Source organism: Liolophura sinensis, chromosome 6, assembly GCF_032854445.1.
Source record: "Liolophura sinensis isolate JHLJ2023 chromosome 6, CUHK_Ljap_v2, whole genome shotgun sequence".
NCBI lineage: Eukaryota > Metazoa > Mollusca > Polyplacophora > Chitonida > Chitonidae > Liolophura > Liolophura sinensis.
This window is the reverse complement of record NC_088300.1, coordinates 53,197,849-53,215,752: the sequence shown is the minus strand read 5'-3', so window position 1 is coordinate 53,215,752 and position 17,904 is coordinate 53,197,849. Positions and strand designations below refer to the sequence as shown.

Genomic DNA, 17,904 nt, shown 5'->3' with positions numbered 1-17,904 from the left:
CACATCTGACCTGTCAACAATGTACACTCCGTGTTCAGTGACTCAGCAGACCGGTGACGAATGTACACTCAGTGTTCAGTAACTCAGCTGACCTGTCACGAATGTACACTCAGTGTTCAGTAACCAAGCTGAACTGTCACGAATGTACGTTGAGTGTTCAGTGACTCAGCTGACCTCTCACGAATGTAGACTTAATGTCCAGTTGCACATCTGATCTGTCACCAATGATAGACTGAGAGTTCAATAACCCAACTTACCTGTCACGAATGTAGACTCAGTATTCAGTGACTCAGCTGACCTGTCACGAATGTACACTCAGTGTCAGTCAGCTAGTGATCAATGATACGGCAGCCATAATAAACACATCGTTTATTGCATTAACTCAGTTACATACAACCCCCTTATAAAATACCGAATATAATATAATAAAAGATGTATTAAGTTGTAACACTGTTAATGCGCAGTTTAATGTCAATCAAGACCGAAATTAATCTGACTGTTAACATGGTGAGTCAAGTTACGCTGTTCGGTCACACACCAGTACACATTTGAATATTTCGTGTAAACGTCCAGCAGTTGGGTGCGTAGAGGTCTTATATCTCAAATAAAATGTCTAAATGAATTCAGTGAAACACTGAGAATAAATAGTGACATGTAACACACACTATATAACCATGAGTTTTGAGAGTGAGGTGCCAGGCTCGAATCCAGGTGTCGCGCTAGTTTGGCTCCGACTTTGTAAACAGAGGACACTTTTACTCCAGGCCCTCTGGTTTCTTCAAGTCATAAATCTGGCCGCCGTCGTGCACGGGACATCAAAAGAAATAAATACATAAATCTACACTTTTTCAATATAATAAGTACAATAATTGTCCTCGTTTAAAGCCTAAGATGAACATGTACATTGCAGATGATGGACTAGTTTTGAGGTACCTTATCTGGGTATGTTCTGGAGATGTTCTGGGTATTATTTCCATACCTTTAAATGGGTAGAAGTGTCTGCGGAATTCCACGTGGGCTTGTCTGCGCCGCCGGGGATTGCCTGAGGCAAAGCAGCTCAAGGCTATCAGGATAGTCACAGAGAGCACTCCGGTGGACGTCATGTTTCTGAGAGGGCGGGAACTGGAAAGCAAGTCTACAGTGCCTCTGCTCCAAGAGGCGTTACCTGTACAGGTAGATAGGGGCAAATGGGAAGGAGGGTTTTACTTCTCAAGGTTTAAATAGTCAACCGATCTATTTTTTATGCTTATGTCAGGCAGACGTCTTCCATTTTTGTAGCGGCTTAGGCGAGATGAAAGATCAACTTTTTTCAAACGTCTGCGGTACAACCTCATACCTTTCCATAATGTGTTCGTGATAGAAACCAGTCTTACTTGATCGAAAATTGTAGAATAATACTTTTATATTTAGGATCTCACAAGCCAGATTATGACAGCAGTACATTGACAACATTTTAAACTTACTACGTAAATCATGTCTTAAATGATTATAACTAATTATCACACAATTAGGAATCGATTTTTAGGAATAAACTTTGAATTGGTTCTCAAGTTTGTAGTTACAAAATATACTATATCTTCTATTACAGCTATGACGTTTTGCAAATCGCCTCTTTGCAGTTCGTATGTTCTTTAATGTAATTTAGTTCACGAAGTCTGCGGATTTCACGTCCGCAGATCATGTCCTTACTGACCTTGTTAACAATCATTCAGATCGATCTGATTCGGACATGATCGATAACCTTGTGTATAACGTAACAGGTTTGTTCTGAAACAAGGTAAAAGTTTTTCTTGTCTATTTTTACAACTTCCGATGGCTGATATATATATACTTACCGCTTTTCTGATCACTTAAAATCCTTTAGTATACTGCAATGTTTTGTTCACTTTTTGGTGACTTTCCAGCGTTTTCCGTTCTTCTACAGTTGTTCCTTAGTTGCCCTGGCTCCTTTGTCTGCAGAGCATATCTCGACTTCTGCACCCATGATAACTTATAGGTGTGATTCAGATAACTGTAGCCACTGAATCTGAACTCAGGCCACTTGAATGTGTAAGCCGGGGCTACGTTAGGCCTGAATAGGTGCTGGAGGCTTCTTTATATGTATTCTAATCCGTTAAACACGTGAACGAGCGTACACTTAGCTGTATCCTGTATAAGTAATTATACTCAACAATACTTCCCTTTCAAGATTAATGCGTGAATGGCCAATTCCTAGATGGTAGGTTTGATATATCCAATATATATCGCTTTCTATGCGCTCAATGGTCAGACTAAATACTGTCTTAATACTTCTATTCATAAATCTAGTAATATCGATCAACAAATAGCATATCGATCTGAGACTCTTTTCTTCATCCTGCTGAGACTTCAGCACGCACAAAGCCTAAAATAATTATCATGTTCACGGGTATAAACATGCAAGCAAGTATAAGGTGTGCGTATCTTGAATATTGACTTACTGTTTTCGTGTAAGATGTGTATTAACACGTCTTCATGTGTTCACGTGCATTAATTACGCCGATGTGCCGCAATACCGCATAAAGGTGTAAACATATGCACCTTGGCTAAAACTTTACCTTTCAAAGTTATACCCAGAAAACAAGTATTCTATTGTTGTATGCATTGTATAGAATTAGGAAGGAATAATGCCAAATGTGTATTTTTTAAGGTATGGATATATTTCCTGTTTCAGCAGTACATTCAATAGCTGATATGCATTAGCGTACACTCGTACGTTGGCTAATACTTTACCCTTCAAAGTTATACCCAGAAAACACCCTGGGATTCCATTGTCTTATGTATTATAGAATTAGGAAGTAATAAGAAGTATACTTTCAAAAAATAATCCATCCATCGACAATAAAACTCATTAATTTTGGTGTATATAACGAGAAGAATGAAGATGACATAAATCTTGAACCGGACAGGGTACAAAGTAAACAAACAAACGAAGAAATGCGTTGTTATTCATTGAGGCATTTACGGTGGCAGATTCAGGTCGCATCTCCGTGGAATTTAACAATGATCGTTGTCATGTGCAGGTAGACAGATGGATAAGTAGGGCTTGTAGTAACATTCAATGTGAGTCTTGTGGACGATGTAAACAATAGAGCCTCACATGTATAAAACCTCCAGGTAAGACATCTGAGATCAACCTACGTTATTGGTTGTGGTTGTTTACCTCTTGCTAATGTATTAACCAATTAAGCAACTTCACATGGGCAGCTTAGTATTTAATGAGATCTGCGGGTCTTTATAACATACACCCAGAAGATAATCTGTAGATTTTAACGGAAAGTCTGTTGTCTCAGCGATGCTGTATGTATTCTGTTATTATATTCCAGTACTGTGTCATATGCAACACAATATCCTGTTAGTTTAACACTATCTTTATGTTGAATTACTGGAATATTGCTATATTTATCAGTATAATCTGCTCCAACGACAAAATAATCTGCTATAATAATATAATACATGCTAGCATCAACGATGCTAGAGTTGCCGTTAACTTTAGCAGACTACGTGCACAGTCAACATAACCATATGTGGACACGTGTTTGGACATTTGCATGCATTCATTGTTTAATTTCGTTTTTAGTTTCATTATAGTATATTCGGTGTTATTAGGCACATTTGAATACCTACCGTGCAGCTATTACAATAATGATATAGTCTGCTCATACATGTACTTTACCACAAGTCAAGTTGTTCAAGAAAATACACCAGTAATTGACCTACGTTGTCAATTACACATAATTAATTTAATACAACTTTCATATAAAAGAGATGTTCTTAAGAAAATGCTAACAGAAGCGTTAATGGCGTTGTAGGTTCTCCGATCTTCCAAGTATAGTTAGCTCTAAACATTTTCCTTCCACATCGAGTAAGAGGTCAGTGTCAAACAAAAGTGTGGGCATCGGCATGCCAGTGAAATAATGTCTCTTTGCTGTTAAGGATTTAACTTTGTTGAATAGTAGACCTATTTCCCATGCAACAGCTTGAACCTCTGTAGACCTATTTGAGCGATTTGTCCAAATTTCTGTTACCTAATTATGCTTGACCCCTCAAGCAGGGAAGCTATGTAGACAACATATATCTGAGGGACATGAATATTGTTCAGTGGGAAGGGCCGATGAGGCGGCGTGAATTTTGTTAGTTATTTGATTCTAGCATATTTTGTAATGAGCTATGTTATGTACAGGTTGTATCGGGCTATGTGGGCCTACTGTGATATCGGAAATTTCGGAGGCATGGTGGCCAACGATACTATAAGACTTGTAAGAAAAATGTTACGTCAAGTTATAATATATTAAGACTGTATAATAAATGACGTCTTTTTTTTCACCTGTAAACTAGACACTCTGGTGTCGATTGTATCAACGTCTTTAGATGACCCCTATCAAACTATTAACCGCGTATACAGAATAATTAAGAATGATATATGCAGAAATTACAGCAGTCAGATCGAGCCAAGGTTGATTTGAACGGAATGATAATATCTGCATGATTGCACGATTTATCTCTGCTACAGCTGTGAACTCGTCACACATTATTGGCTGAGTTAATCATTACACGGACGCAATATGAATATAAATATTTAGGATCCTATCGAAATGATTTTCTAAAAAAATTCATGTCATTAGCCAATTAGCTTGTACATGACGATTGTTATGAAGCAATGTGCGTTGATATCTGTATTTCAGCGCGTGAGAAAAACCGACAGAATTTATAGTTATACTTGTTTAACTGATGTTTTAAGCTGTATACAAAAGTTTTGATTTTTATCCTCATGATATATGATAACATGATATGCAGATTTCAAAGACCGGCACCGGAATAGTAGTGAATTGAATTCCAATTTCCCCGTATTGTATACTTTATATATGTGATCTGTTCATACAGTATACTATACAGAGAACGAACAGTTACAAAGAAAGAAGCATTGTGTCTGCCGGGTTAGAATTTCCACCTCTCATTCGAACAATATTTATGATATTCAACCTTCACCCTGCATACCCTCTATTTACTCTTCACTTCACTGCATGGTCCTACATATATGCGAAGGTCGTTGTGACCAGGAATTCATTGTTTAATATATGGCGAGACATAAAGAGACTTTTTATACGGCAAAACCACAAAAATGTATCGCTTTCTATAATTTATTCAGACTTCATGTATTTTTGGGTGACCAAATTCAGTAACATTTTTTTCACAACTAAACCATCTGCAAAATTACTTCAGAAATATCACTCTCGCGGGATCGCGTTCAATTAACCGATAGGAAACTGTGTAACATTTTTTATTGAACTCCAGTGTTCTTGAGACCGAATGTTCGTCTTTATTTCCTTAATGTTGTGCACTTTTTGGAACTCAAGCATGATTGATCTGCAATGAACATTTATACTGAGGACAAAAAGCAGACGTATGTATTGATCTGTTAATATAAATAGTGGTGGGTCGGTATTTTCGAAAGTCGAATATTGTTTCATCGTCTGATAAAAGAGTTTGTTACATTTGTTCAAGAACATCACCAAACTGCACTGACGATGGAAAGAGATGAATGTCGATAAAAGTAATTACCGGTACTGAAATTTGGTTTGTGCAATTTGCAATACTGTGCAATATAACTCGGCGTTCAACCGGTGTCTAATGTTTGTTGCAAACCACAATGGTGTGTATTATAGTACACCACACGTGGGAAAGTTCGTCATTGACTTGCCAAAGATTAGTGATTTAACCCCCCTGCCACCGTGCTTCCAGCACCCAGAAAACTGACCGCCATCGTATAACTGAACATTCTTTAGACTAAGTATGGCGTTAAACAATAATCTTATAATCTTAAAATAAATTTATTAACTGGATTATCACAATGTTGGATAAGAATTCTCTTTAGCAATTTACAGCCTCACTTCCACCCGCAACAACATTTCATTTACTTATTACGCTCCTGAGACCGGTTCCAACCCTACATATACCTGTAATGCTTGTTCACTGGAACGTCATATCGTACTGATGAAGGGGGAAAATTTCAAGTTTCAAAATAAAACTAAAAAAGATTTAACATACCTTTTTTAGAACAATAAAGTTGCCAAAAAAAGAAAAAATGCCACAGATAATCAGTTCTGATCAAGTATGTCTTTTTATATACTTCACCACAAATGAACGGGCCAAACTTCGTACAAAAGTATAGATGTAGGGTCTAGCCATATCACGTGGCCTAGACCAACAACCCAACGGTTGCGCATGTAATTCGCAAATTTTATTTAAACCGTGCACAGACCCCTTTATAGGCCTAGAAACGAAACCATGGAAATACTTTTAGCTCCAAGGAGGAACCATGGAGGTGTATATAAAGATATACTTATACTATACATGGAAGAACCAACCGCACCTTATTTATTGAACCAATGTGCATTACTTTATTGGTCGCATAGCTGACACACCCTTATTTATAGGCCACTTCAAACAGCGCGAATTGTCAACGTCGCTGGCCTACCAAAAAAATTGCGTAAGTAAACAAAATTGAATCGAGCTTGTGAACTGTCTATTGATTTTAGTCGAAAGGTGCAAATCATATTAGACCTCAATGGGATCCGATTTTCATTCGGCTAGTTGGTACGCCAAACTACATCCGGCAGTACGTGGATCTGCTGATTCCTGAATTATTTCACCCTCTTCCCAGCAAATTCACTTCAGAATTTGAAGGTGGCCACATAGGCTATGTAAACTTCACTGTTGTCTAATACATGGCCTTATGCACATGAATCTAAATGGATTGCGCATCATGTTGCCCCTACATGTATAACGATGCACATGTATTTTAGTTATGCACAAATTTGAACTAAAAAACACACCTACAGGATATTACGAACTTTTGTGATACATGTACTTTATTTCTGGCCAAAAACGGCAACAAAACAAAACCAAATATGACATAAATAATTTAAATTACATGCTCCGTTGGTTCATAGATATATCACAGTATTTCAGCCTGTATCAAAAACATCTACAGTAGTAATTCAAGTAACAGTACACACGAATCTGAGCTTTTGAAATCATGCTTACTTTATCATAATACTAATAATATCCAGATGTGAATCTTTTAATAACGTTCTAGAGTACACCTAAAATATTACTGTTCTCATTGACAGTTTGTAAATCGTTGTGAACTCTGATGAGGATTTTATTTATTTATCTGATTGGTGTTTCACGCCGTACTTAAGAATATTTCACTAACACGACGGTGGCCAGCAATATGGTGGGAGAAAACCGGGCAGAGCCCGACGGAAACCCACGACCATCCACAGGTTGTTGACAGACCTTCCCATATACGGCCGGAGAGGAAGCCAGCATGAGCTGGACTTGAACTCACAGCAACCGCATTGGTGAGACTGATGATGATGCAAAAGTGATTTAATTATTTAGCTATTAATTTATCTGGCTGGTGTTGAACCATTAGGTAATGATGGGAAATAACTGACTGACACTACACACAAAATACACTTGAGCTCGCCAGCAGGACCTAGTATCACACCTACAATAGGCAATTTAATTAACTGGGACATCGAGTTGTGTACTAACGATAGTTTTCTAAACACTACACAACACTCAAAACTGCAGGCTGGCGGGAATCAGAGTTTCCAGAGTGCCTGACAAACATCCTCGCTTAAGAAGCAAGCATGACCTCAAAAGCTCATTCCTGAAGTGATACTACTTAAAAAAATATAAAAAAATATTTTTTGTGTGTATTTTAAGCAGTGCTAACATGTCCATTTTCCATTCCATTTTCTGGAATCAACATTTATGGTCACTGGTCTGGTCATCAAACTGGGCTAATCTCTCATGGTTATGGTCAACAGACCAGTATAGTGGTAAGAACTGAGGATTCATAGTGTCCAGAAAATGCTGTCTCCACATTTTCTCAAAACTGACCAGTCCTTCCCTCTGACGGATATACTCCACCACTTTCTGACCGTGAGGAACATATTTACTGTTGTATATTCTGAAATTAAATAGAATGTTTTTTCTTTGATTAATTTGGTCTGACCTTGACCTCAGGGCCTTGGTGACAATTGTTGGCTCACTTTCGTGTTGTCTTACAAGAAGTTCAATGACCTTGTTTGTTGAAGTTTGACAGCAACTGGCAAAAAGCCCTTGAGTATGGTATGTTAAGCAACAAGCAAATAAATCTGTAAGTGGATTTAGTCTATTTATTGCGAAGTTTATACACCAAAAGCTGAGCAACACTTTAACATTTCCTTACTGGGACGTTTTAAATATTAATTTGGTTATGCCATGATGGTACATGTAGCTCCCCCTAGAAGGCTGATATAAATGCATGGTGATTTATAATAGTTCTGGATTGCCCTAAGACTAAAACACAAGACTTGATGCCCTGCCCAGGCAAATGGCTATGGTTTTATTTCAGCCACATCATGGTGATCTGCACATATATAACAAGTCTCATATTTATTGATTTATTTATTTATTTATTTTATTGGTGTTTTACGCTGTACTCAAGAATATTTCACTTATACGACGGTGGCCAGCATTAAGGTGGGTGGAAACCAGGCAGAGCCCAGGGGAAACCCACAACCATCCGCAGGTTGCTGGCAGACCTTCCCATGTATGGGCGGAGAGGAAGCCAGCATGAGCTGGACTTGAACTCACAGCGACCACATTGGTGAGAGACTCCTGGGTCATTACGCTGCGCTAGCACGCTAACCAAATGAGCCATGGAGACATAACAAGTTTGGCTTGCACAAGGAATTATAAGGCATTGAAACACTTAATTATATGACATAAAATGATAAGTTGGGGATAATCTTAAAATGTCCTTTATATATTAACAGCTTCTGTCATCCAATAGACAGACTGTTAGTCTGTACGAATATTACACGGTACACCTGGTAGTAAAATCATGTTGCCAAATATCGTGTTAAAACTGTGTATGCTGACCTTGTATCTAAATCCAATGCTTTCTCCAGGAGCTCCTCAGTAAGGGACATAACTCCGAAGTGCGTCTTGACTGTATGCTCTAGAACTTCTCTTCTGTCAGCTGGAAGCTTGTCACGGCTTTGTTTCAATGCTCTGCAATACAGAACATGTTACATACATACACATGCTTGCAGCACAAGTGAGTTTGCAGTGCATATGAGTTTGCATTTAGTAAGGTCTCTGCCATCTTAAGGACATAAACAATACACTAAATACAAATTTGAGCTTCAAAACAACAAAACGTGGTTTAATCTGCACTGGATTGCGTAAATAATATTTCACTGTGAAAATACTTCTAACCTGTTATCGGAAATCATGTGTAGTCTTTGATATAATGCCACAATGCTACAGAAGCTACAAAAAATGATTCACTCAGCTTTGACAAAGTGTGCTTCAAATTCCGGTTACGTAGAAAAATATAAGAATTTTCTATAAAAATTTCTATTTTAATGACCCACTGTATTATCACTTACTTTGCAGCAGATTTTACTTTATGGAGGTCAGAGTCCTGTCTCATTCTGGTGCCAGTGCCAGAGTCGAGCGGCGCGTCGCACCGGTCTGCCAGCTGCTGTCGTAACAAGCTGTCATACTGACTGCTCTTAGCATGACACGGTGGACACAGCAGTAACACGTCATGTGATGAATGCTCCTTCATCATGAATGGGAAAAACCTTCAGAACAATGGAGACGTCATGAGCCATTTCATCTGCATAATTATGCTGCTAGCAACATGAAACAGTAACTTATGTCCTATCTATTTGATCGGTGTTTTCTGCCGTTCTCGGCGACGAGCATTTTTATGGGAGGAAACCTGGTAGAGCCTGAGGGGAAACCCACAACCATCTGGAAGTTGCTGGCAGGCCTTCCCACACAAGGTCAGAGGGGAAAGCTGGACTTGAACTCACGTAAATATTGATGCATGTAACTACAATCAGACAAAGAAAGTTATATTGTCATTAAGAAACCATACAGATTTTGATAGATAATTATGGTGGGAGGAAACTATAGTCCCAGGAGAGAACCACTGGCCTTTGGCAAACATCTGATAACTTTTGGCATGTGTGATGTTCACAGTGTGAGCTACAAGTTTATGCCATAATGATGGAAGACAACTTAGCTTCAACACACTGCATATAACATAACTTTAACTGTGATTAGAGTGCTTCTGACCACTTATTTCCTCCCTGATAACTATACAGGTATATGACAGTAGGGCTGAAGGGCAAACATCTTAACCACTCAGCCAACAACTGCATTCACAATATTCTTCTTATATTTAAATACCATAGCAAGTTGTACACCCAAACCTATATATGGATGAATGAATGCTTCATGTTTAACGTCGTACTAAACAATTTTTCAGTCATATGACGACAAAGAGTGATCATGTGTTAACTTTGTACATTTACTGTGTCTTCTTGTGGCAGGGAGAGTCCATGCCACTAAAGCGCTGCCGCCAATGAAGTATTATGCCAAAGTCACCAGACATGACACCCCACCCAGTCACATTATACCGAGTTACTGGGCCAACCACGTCTGTTTCCTTACTCAAATCTCTCAGTACTGAGCACCAAGTGAGGCACCAGCAAATACCAGTTTTAAAGCCTTTGTTATGACCTGACTCCCGACTCGAGAGGGACACTCTAACCCTTAAACCAACAAAGTGGTTCAATCTATACATGCAAAAGGGGCCTGTGACCTTTAGAAAACACCTATACACAAAATGGTAAATTATTAGGCAGACTTACTTCCTGTACTCATGAGGCACGATGATTTTGCGGATGTACGTGTTCGAATGGCCGCACACCACACAGATGTTCTCCTTGTCCTGGAGGTAGTAATTTCTGCCTGAGTCCGGCCGACCAGATGGCTCAAAATACAAACGTACCGTCAGTGGGTCATCACAGACCTTCTCTGTGGGATAGCATGGATAATAATCAGCTCAAAACTGAGAGAATTAAGGGCTGACCAGCTTTTTTTTGGTACCTTAAATTTATCTTATATTTTGCATAAAATAACAACTTTTTCACTACATGATATATAAATATGTCTTTCCTTGTGCAATAAGGTTGACTAATAACAGAATTTAACTGGTGTTTACTGCTGTACTCCCTTTTATGATGCCTCATAAAACTGGTGAGCTTTGTTTTTTCACAAACCAGTATAATCAAATAATCAAAATCCAGTTCAATTCTTAACAGTTATTGATACAAAAATCACATTGTTACCTTTCCCTACAATATCACAGAAGAGAAAAGTTACAATGCTATGAATACACAAATGTAGGCTACATTTAATTGCTCCTGCCTTTTAACACCAACTAGTGTATTTCACCTAAAGCTGAAATGAGTTGAAGAAAGCTAAACTTTAAATGCCGTATATGAGAGATCAGTAATAATGACCTACAAGCATAAATATAGCATACCCCCCAACTCCTTCTCAATGTACCAGTTTGCTTTCTTCTCATCACAGGTACACAGCTGCTGCCCATCCGGGGCCTGTAATTTACAGTTATGGTAGAGGGGGCTCTGTCGCGTGGAGTATGACCGTACTGCTGCTGACATCTCGCCTACATCAACTGATTTGGCCCGGGATTTACCGCTTGTCTCTCCCACCCCCTACATGTACATATACAAGCATACAAATGTCACATACACTATGAATAAATGTAAGATTACCGTCTTATCATACCCCTACTGCAGGTCATGGTGACGGCACAGCTGTGTGCGTCTTTGTCCTGGATGAAACCCCTACTGCAGGTCCATGGTGAGGGAGTGTGTGTGTGTCTCTTTGTCCTGGATGAAACCCCTACTGCAGGTCCATGGTGAGGGAGTGTGTGTGAGTGAGTGAGTGAGTGCTTGGGGTTTAACGTCGTGGGAGTGTGTGTGTGTGTCTCTTTGTCCTGGATGAAACCCCTATTGCAGATCCCTGGTGAGGGAGTGTGTGTGTGTGTCTCTTGGTCCTGGATGAAACCCCTACTGCAGGTCCATGGTGAGTGAATGAACACAATGAACAGTTCATCATATTGAATTCAGACTTAATACATACCTTCACCAAGACATGGCTTCACCGTAAATTATAACCATTTCTGTTATGCAGTGGACCTTGACAGAGCTATTACTGTTATGCAGTGGACCTTGACGGAGCTATTGTTTTTCTTGTCCTTCATCGTTCTAATGATGGGTGTAATATACTGCTGGGAACCAAAAAATGTGCTTGTGTCTCCTGTACACAGACAGACGGGAAAAGTACTGGGTACACAGGGTGTTAACGAAACTAGCATGTATCAATGATATACTGGGCAGTTCAAATGTGCTCACAAAGTAAGACTCAAACACACAGAAAATTGTCCCAAATCTGTTATATCTGATAAAAACAAAACAAAAAAGCAAAAAATGGATCACATCATGATAATTATGGTAGAAAAATGTGTTCCAAACTTGAACACTTTACTTAATTTGTGTTTCAGACATCAAAAGAGGCGACACAGAAAAACAAAGGATACGGAGACTTACATCTGAATCCAGTAATCTGTCTTGTTTATAGGAATATGCCACGTCCACAACACCCTGGCAAACTGACAACGTTCTCTTCCAAAAACCTGGCTCATATATTTTCTGCAAGGAGCTGCCAGTGGGTTTACAAGCAGTCATCTTTGCCACAATCAAATGAAGGAATATGTCCACTCCTACCGATGCATCCAATGCTGCATACTTCACCTGATTTACATATTAAAGATGATATAGATGTCACAGTTAAACACACTGTTTGCACTATACAGTACATGTACTGTAATTCTTGAACCTTTTCGCATGTTTGGACGGTGTTCATTCGAGCATGATCTGAAGGCATTACTCTGTGTAGACCGATAATATTACACTTTTCACGAAGCCCTGAAATTGGCCAAACCAACCACTGTAGTTTTGTCTTGCACTGAAAGTTGCTCTTTCATATGCGAGAAGGCTGAGGAATAAAGGTACATCATGAATGTTAAAACTATACATAGAGAAAAGTCACATCCATATGCCATGAACTGTAAGGGACACCCAGACATTAAAAGCTACTGGGATATACATGTGAATACTTGGGGTATACATGTGAATACTTGGGGTATATATACATGTGAATACTTGGGGTATACATGTGAATACTTGGGGTATACATGTAACTATATATACATGCATAGTCCTTATATTCTATCACTTGCGAATACAACCAAACAAACAAGGGAATACCCTAAATTCCTCAATCTTTTAGCATATGAAAGAACAATTTTCAGGGCAATTTATGCACATATATATAATTCGATTCTGGAGACAAAACTACATTGGTTGAATACGCAATTTTCAGAACTTCACAAAAAGTACACGTTTATCAATCTACAAAGAATAATGCCTTCATTATTCTTGAATTAACATCTTGCAAACATACGAATTACAGTAATCATCAAAAAACATATGTACCATACAAACAGAAAGCAATGCAAATGAAGTTTTGTCCCTTTTAAAGTCAAGTCTCACCTGCTCAGGTGTTAAGACATCAGCTTCCCAATTACCACACCTGATAAATATACTTTTATCCAATGTGATGTTTAATACTGACTTGGAAAGCCCTTTCAATCCTGGACTCCTTCTGAAATGTTTAGAAAAAATAACAGTGCAGACAATCACATTGCACATGTATAGTGTATGGTCACAAGGTACAACAGACATTAGAGTAAGTGTTTTAGATGACATACTGATAAATTATGCTAACACAACAAAAAAAAAATAGATTTATATAAGGGAAATAAGGTTTGCAATTGCTCTCTACAAAGTATACCTAGGATTATCTGTTCAAAATTGTGGACCTGGTATTAAGATGGTATTAATTTTAGTCTGAGATTAAGTTTCATTTGTTGAGTACTATTAACATAAAATAAGTATTGACACTTAATTGTAACATCTGAAGAAGGTACACTTTGAACAACTGGATCCTCATACATACTGTTCAAAGTGATGCTGCACTTGAGACATTTCAGTCCAGTTTAAAGCATGCATGAAGACATATAAACAAGACACTTAAACAATCAGAAACAGAAAATCTCATACATTTTGTAGATTCCTCTAACTCTGTTCAGGACATGCCGTAAGTCTACACAGCCTCTGAGGACAATGCCGTAATCTTTCAGCAGCTTACTGCCATCTTCCTTCACTCCAACTCCTGCTTTCAGGATGCTGCAAGGAGAGAATATCAGGTGATAATTAATGACACAATGTACGAATTAATGATTATGGCATAATGCCACATTGGAAATATTTCAGCCATACTGCAGTAATATTTAGACAATGAGATGTTTATGTGCTTTTCAAAGTAAATGATAGCAGATATTTGTCAGCTTATTTCTTGCACTGCATACATAGGCAATCCAACCAGATGTGCTCTTTTCAACAGACAGCTGTTCTTATTCATAGTTCAGGGCAGCTTCCAGAAAACATTTTCACAACAATTAAATTCCAAAGAATAAAGTTTTCCAGAGTATTAAAAGGCTATGACATCAATATGTCTGCTAATCCAGTTACCTTCTATCTGCCAGGAATGCTGACAATGTGGGAGGCAGAAAATCTGGGAATTTACAGAGACGGATTAGGATACACAGGCCAGTGTGACAGGCGATCTGTAACAAGGCCACGGGGCGCTGGACGTCACCATCCTGGGCAGGTACCCACTCGCAGTCAAGGCCCACAACCTAGGAACATGAACGTAACAATGACTCATCAGATATTCTCTTTCATGACTGCTGACAGGTTCAGTGTGGTCAGAGAAAGATAAACTAAGGATAGCATGAATCATCATGAAACAATGCATACAGTGCAATAATAGAGAATATGTAACAAAGTTTTATTTATTTATTTGATCGGTGTTTTACGACGTACTCAAGAATATTTCACTTATACGACGGTGGCCAACATTATGGTGGGAGGAAACCATGTAGAGCCTGGCGGACACCGTCGACCATCCGCAGGTTGCTGCTGGCCTTACAAACGTACGGCCGGAGAGGAAGCCAGCATGGGCTGGACTCACAGCGACCACACTGATGAGAGGCTTCTGGGTCATTATGCTATACTAGTGAGCTAACCAACTTCACAAGTTGAAATGAAACAAAACATAATAGATAATATGAAATGTAACAAAACATAATAGATAATACGAACTGTAACAAAACATAACAGATAATATGAAATGTAACAAAACATAATAGGTAATATGAAATGTAACACAACATAACAGATAATATGAAATGTAACAAAACATAAATGATAATGTGGAATGTAACAAAAAAACCCAGATAATATGAAATGTAACAAAATATGATGTATGATCAAGCATAATGTCATTTAATGTATTAAAGACATTATGACATCAAAGTCATTAGTTCCATCATCCATTTACTCTCTAACAAAATATTACCAATCTTTTTCTTATATTTTTTACAATGATTTGCTTGTTGTCTGTGATATTACTTTTGATTTAAGCACTGGAGGTTATTATTATGGGTGGAGGAAACCAGCAGGAGGGGACAGGGTAGGTGGGGGGTTGTAGAATGGTTAAACTACTGGTCCATTGAAGGTAATGGTGATGTTTGTGATGAACTTTTCATGTATGACACTGTGAGTTGCACAACATATTGGTGGAAGACAGCTGGCCTTGAATGAATAATGAACGCTGCATCAGACCTTCGCAAGCTGCCATTTTCAAATCACCTCAAACTGTTGCTAGAGTGGGTTTGGCTGCTCTTCCCAAAATTAAAATCATCTTTTTTACGATATAATTGATTATAGTTCATTCCTGTTCATTATTAGCACACAAACTAAAGACTCCCAAACAATTTGTCAATCATTCTTTATATTGTGTACATCTCATTGGTTTCACTTAAAATCATTCCATGATCCATTATCTTTTTCTGAACGATTTTTCTAGAAAACATGGAGTTCCAGGTTAGTGAATGGAAGAGTGCAGATCTGTATTTTTGAAAGCTAAGCTGGGAAGAATAAACAGGTCTGAGATCTAGGAACAGAGAAGGTGCATAAGGTACGCATGTAAGCCTTGAAGCCTCAGATATCTATTTCACCTTAACAAACTGCCACATAACACCAGGAGGCTGAAAAGCTTTCCTCTGCCCAGTTTCCTCCTACCATAATGCTAAATAAATAAATAAATAAATAAATACTTCCTGGCGTAAAGCTGTAACAAGAATAAAGACTCAACTTCTGGGTCTCCAGTCTCAAACCATTCACAGGCACCAGTCTTAATCCACTAATGCTACCAGTACCTTGAATCCTGGAGGACTTCACATACAAATAAGTGTTCCGGATAAGGAATTTGTGTTACCCTGACTGAAGTGCAGGCTTCTGATAACTCTGGGTAGATACTCTGCCACTCATCAAGGGAGGTAACTAGACAAATCTTTTCCTTTCGTTTGATAAAGGCTTTAGGTGTCAGCGAAACAGTAATCAGCTTCTGAAGGCCTCGAGCAATAACAAACGCTGTAATACCTTTAAAATAAGCAAAACACTGGTGACAAAAGAATCAAGAAATTTAAGAGTATATCTCACTTACACATGTTTATAACTTTCATTTAGCCTACACCACCAGCATTTGTTAACAGAGCCTTGCCCATTGATCAGCACAGGTGTTCAAGGTACATGTATGCTTATATGGAACTAGCCAGGGCTTCACTGTGTTAGTATAATCTTGTAGGTACGGCACTTCTTTAATACATGTATACGTAGCCATCTACTGCCCGGTTATACACGCTATTCGTATTAGTGCTGTCCTTAGATTTGTATACTGTCCTTAAAATTGTGCTGGCTGTCTTCATGGTTTTAACAGGCATACAGTCTACAGGCATATAAGAGTTCTCAGTGGTAAACTATCTTACCACCAGTTACAAACACTGTCAGGTATCGGCTCAGAACTTGCAATGAAGATGTCATCTCGGCAAAGTCGACAGTTCTTTGGAGTCAATCTTTAAGGCAGTCTTCGCCATGCCACGATTTCACCACACGAAGCCGGTGTGTGCAATACTTCAATTGACAATTTTCATTGGTTAAACTGAGTACGCCGACCAATGAAACAAGCTGTAACATTTTCTTCTTAGTTCCGGTTTACTTAATGCGAACACGTGCGTTTGTTGTTATGAACACATGTATATACGAAGTCGGTTTCATCATAAGCATGTGAAACATAACTACGTTATTTCATCATATCATCATATCTTATCATGCCTTATGTTTTTGTGAGCTATTTGTTACCAGAATGATGATTGATTCACTCAAATCTAGTGCATTGCGTTGTAAACCTTGTGTTACCGACAGGCCTATGTAAATTACTGGTAGCCTACATGTATACAAGCCTACGTGCATTTATAGGCTATTGCGATGTGACAAAAACCTAGAGTTGTGACCTTGCTCAGTTGGATCATGGTCAGTGCGTTTTAAAAGCATCCATAAATTATGTTAAGGTTGCTTGCCAACAGGGATAAATAAAGCTTTTGTTTAGCCTCTGTGTAGGCCTATATAAAAGATACCTGTCAGCTGGAACCGGTGTTGAGAAATATATCATACATGTTGTTTTCAAGTATATTTTAGCAGTGTGTTATGGCTAGTCTAATTACGCTACATATACATTAAAGGCTGTTATTATTATTTCAAACAGTTTGTAGGCCTATAGCTCCGGAACCAGTTCCTGGAAATTGTATGCAACGAGACATAATACTTTATGTACTTGATGTCAAGAAATGCTTTGTTCAGTGTTCTCAATTATTTGACACGCATTCATGGTTAAGGACGGTGTATAAGCCAGTGTAGAATATAGGGCCTATCGACAATGAACATTGATGCCAATCAAAAAATACATACATGTACG

General features: G+C 38.4%; 1 protein-coding gene across 2 annotated transcripts; it reads right to left on the bottom strand.

The window, feature by feature from the left end:
* Positions 1-6,960: 6,960 nt before the first annotated feature.
* LOC135468186 (exonuclease 3'-5' domain-containing protein 2-like) lies at positions 6,961-17,037 on the bottom strand. 2 transcript variants are annotated; one of them, XM_064746280.1, is made up of 11 exons: positions 16,919-17,037; positions 16,369-16,532; positions 14,559-14,725; positions 14,088-14,213; positions 13,518-13,629; positions 12,513-12,716; positions 11,423-11,615; positions 10,746-10,911; positions 9,471-9,668; positions 8,959-9,090; positions 6,961-8,002 (listed from the first exon to the last, which is right to left on the bottom strand). In XM_064746280.1, exons 1-11 carry the CDS (start codon positions 16,971-16,973, stop codon positions 7,795-7,797), a joined length of 1,725 nt encoding a protein of 574 aa, XP_064602350.1. In that variant the 5' UTR covers positions 16,974-17,037; the 3' UTR covers positions 6,961-7,794. The 2 variants fall into 2 exon arrangements, with proteins under 2 accessions (XP_064602350.1, XP_064602351.1); XM_064746281.1 differs by lacking the exon at positions 9,471-9,668.
* Positions 17,038-17,904: the final 867 nt, after the last annotated feature.

Bases quoted from the DNA above. Each gene is read 5' to 3' on its own strand.
- LOC135468186 (XM_064746280.1), bottom strand. From the start codon at position 16,973: ATGACATCTTCATTGCAAGTTCTGAGCCGATACCTGACAGTGTTTGTA. The intron at 16,533-16,918 runs GTAAGATAGTTT...CTTATTTTAAAG, and splicing joins GACAGTGTTTGTAACTGGTG to GTATTACAGCGTTTGTTATT. The intron at 10,912-11,422 runs GTATGCTATATT...GCTATCCCACAG, and splicing joins CATTGAGAAGGAGTTGGGGG to AGAAGGTCTGTGATGACCCA.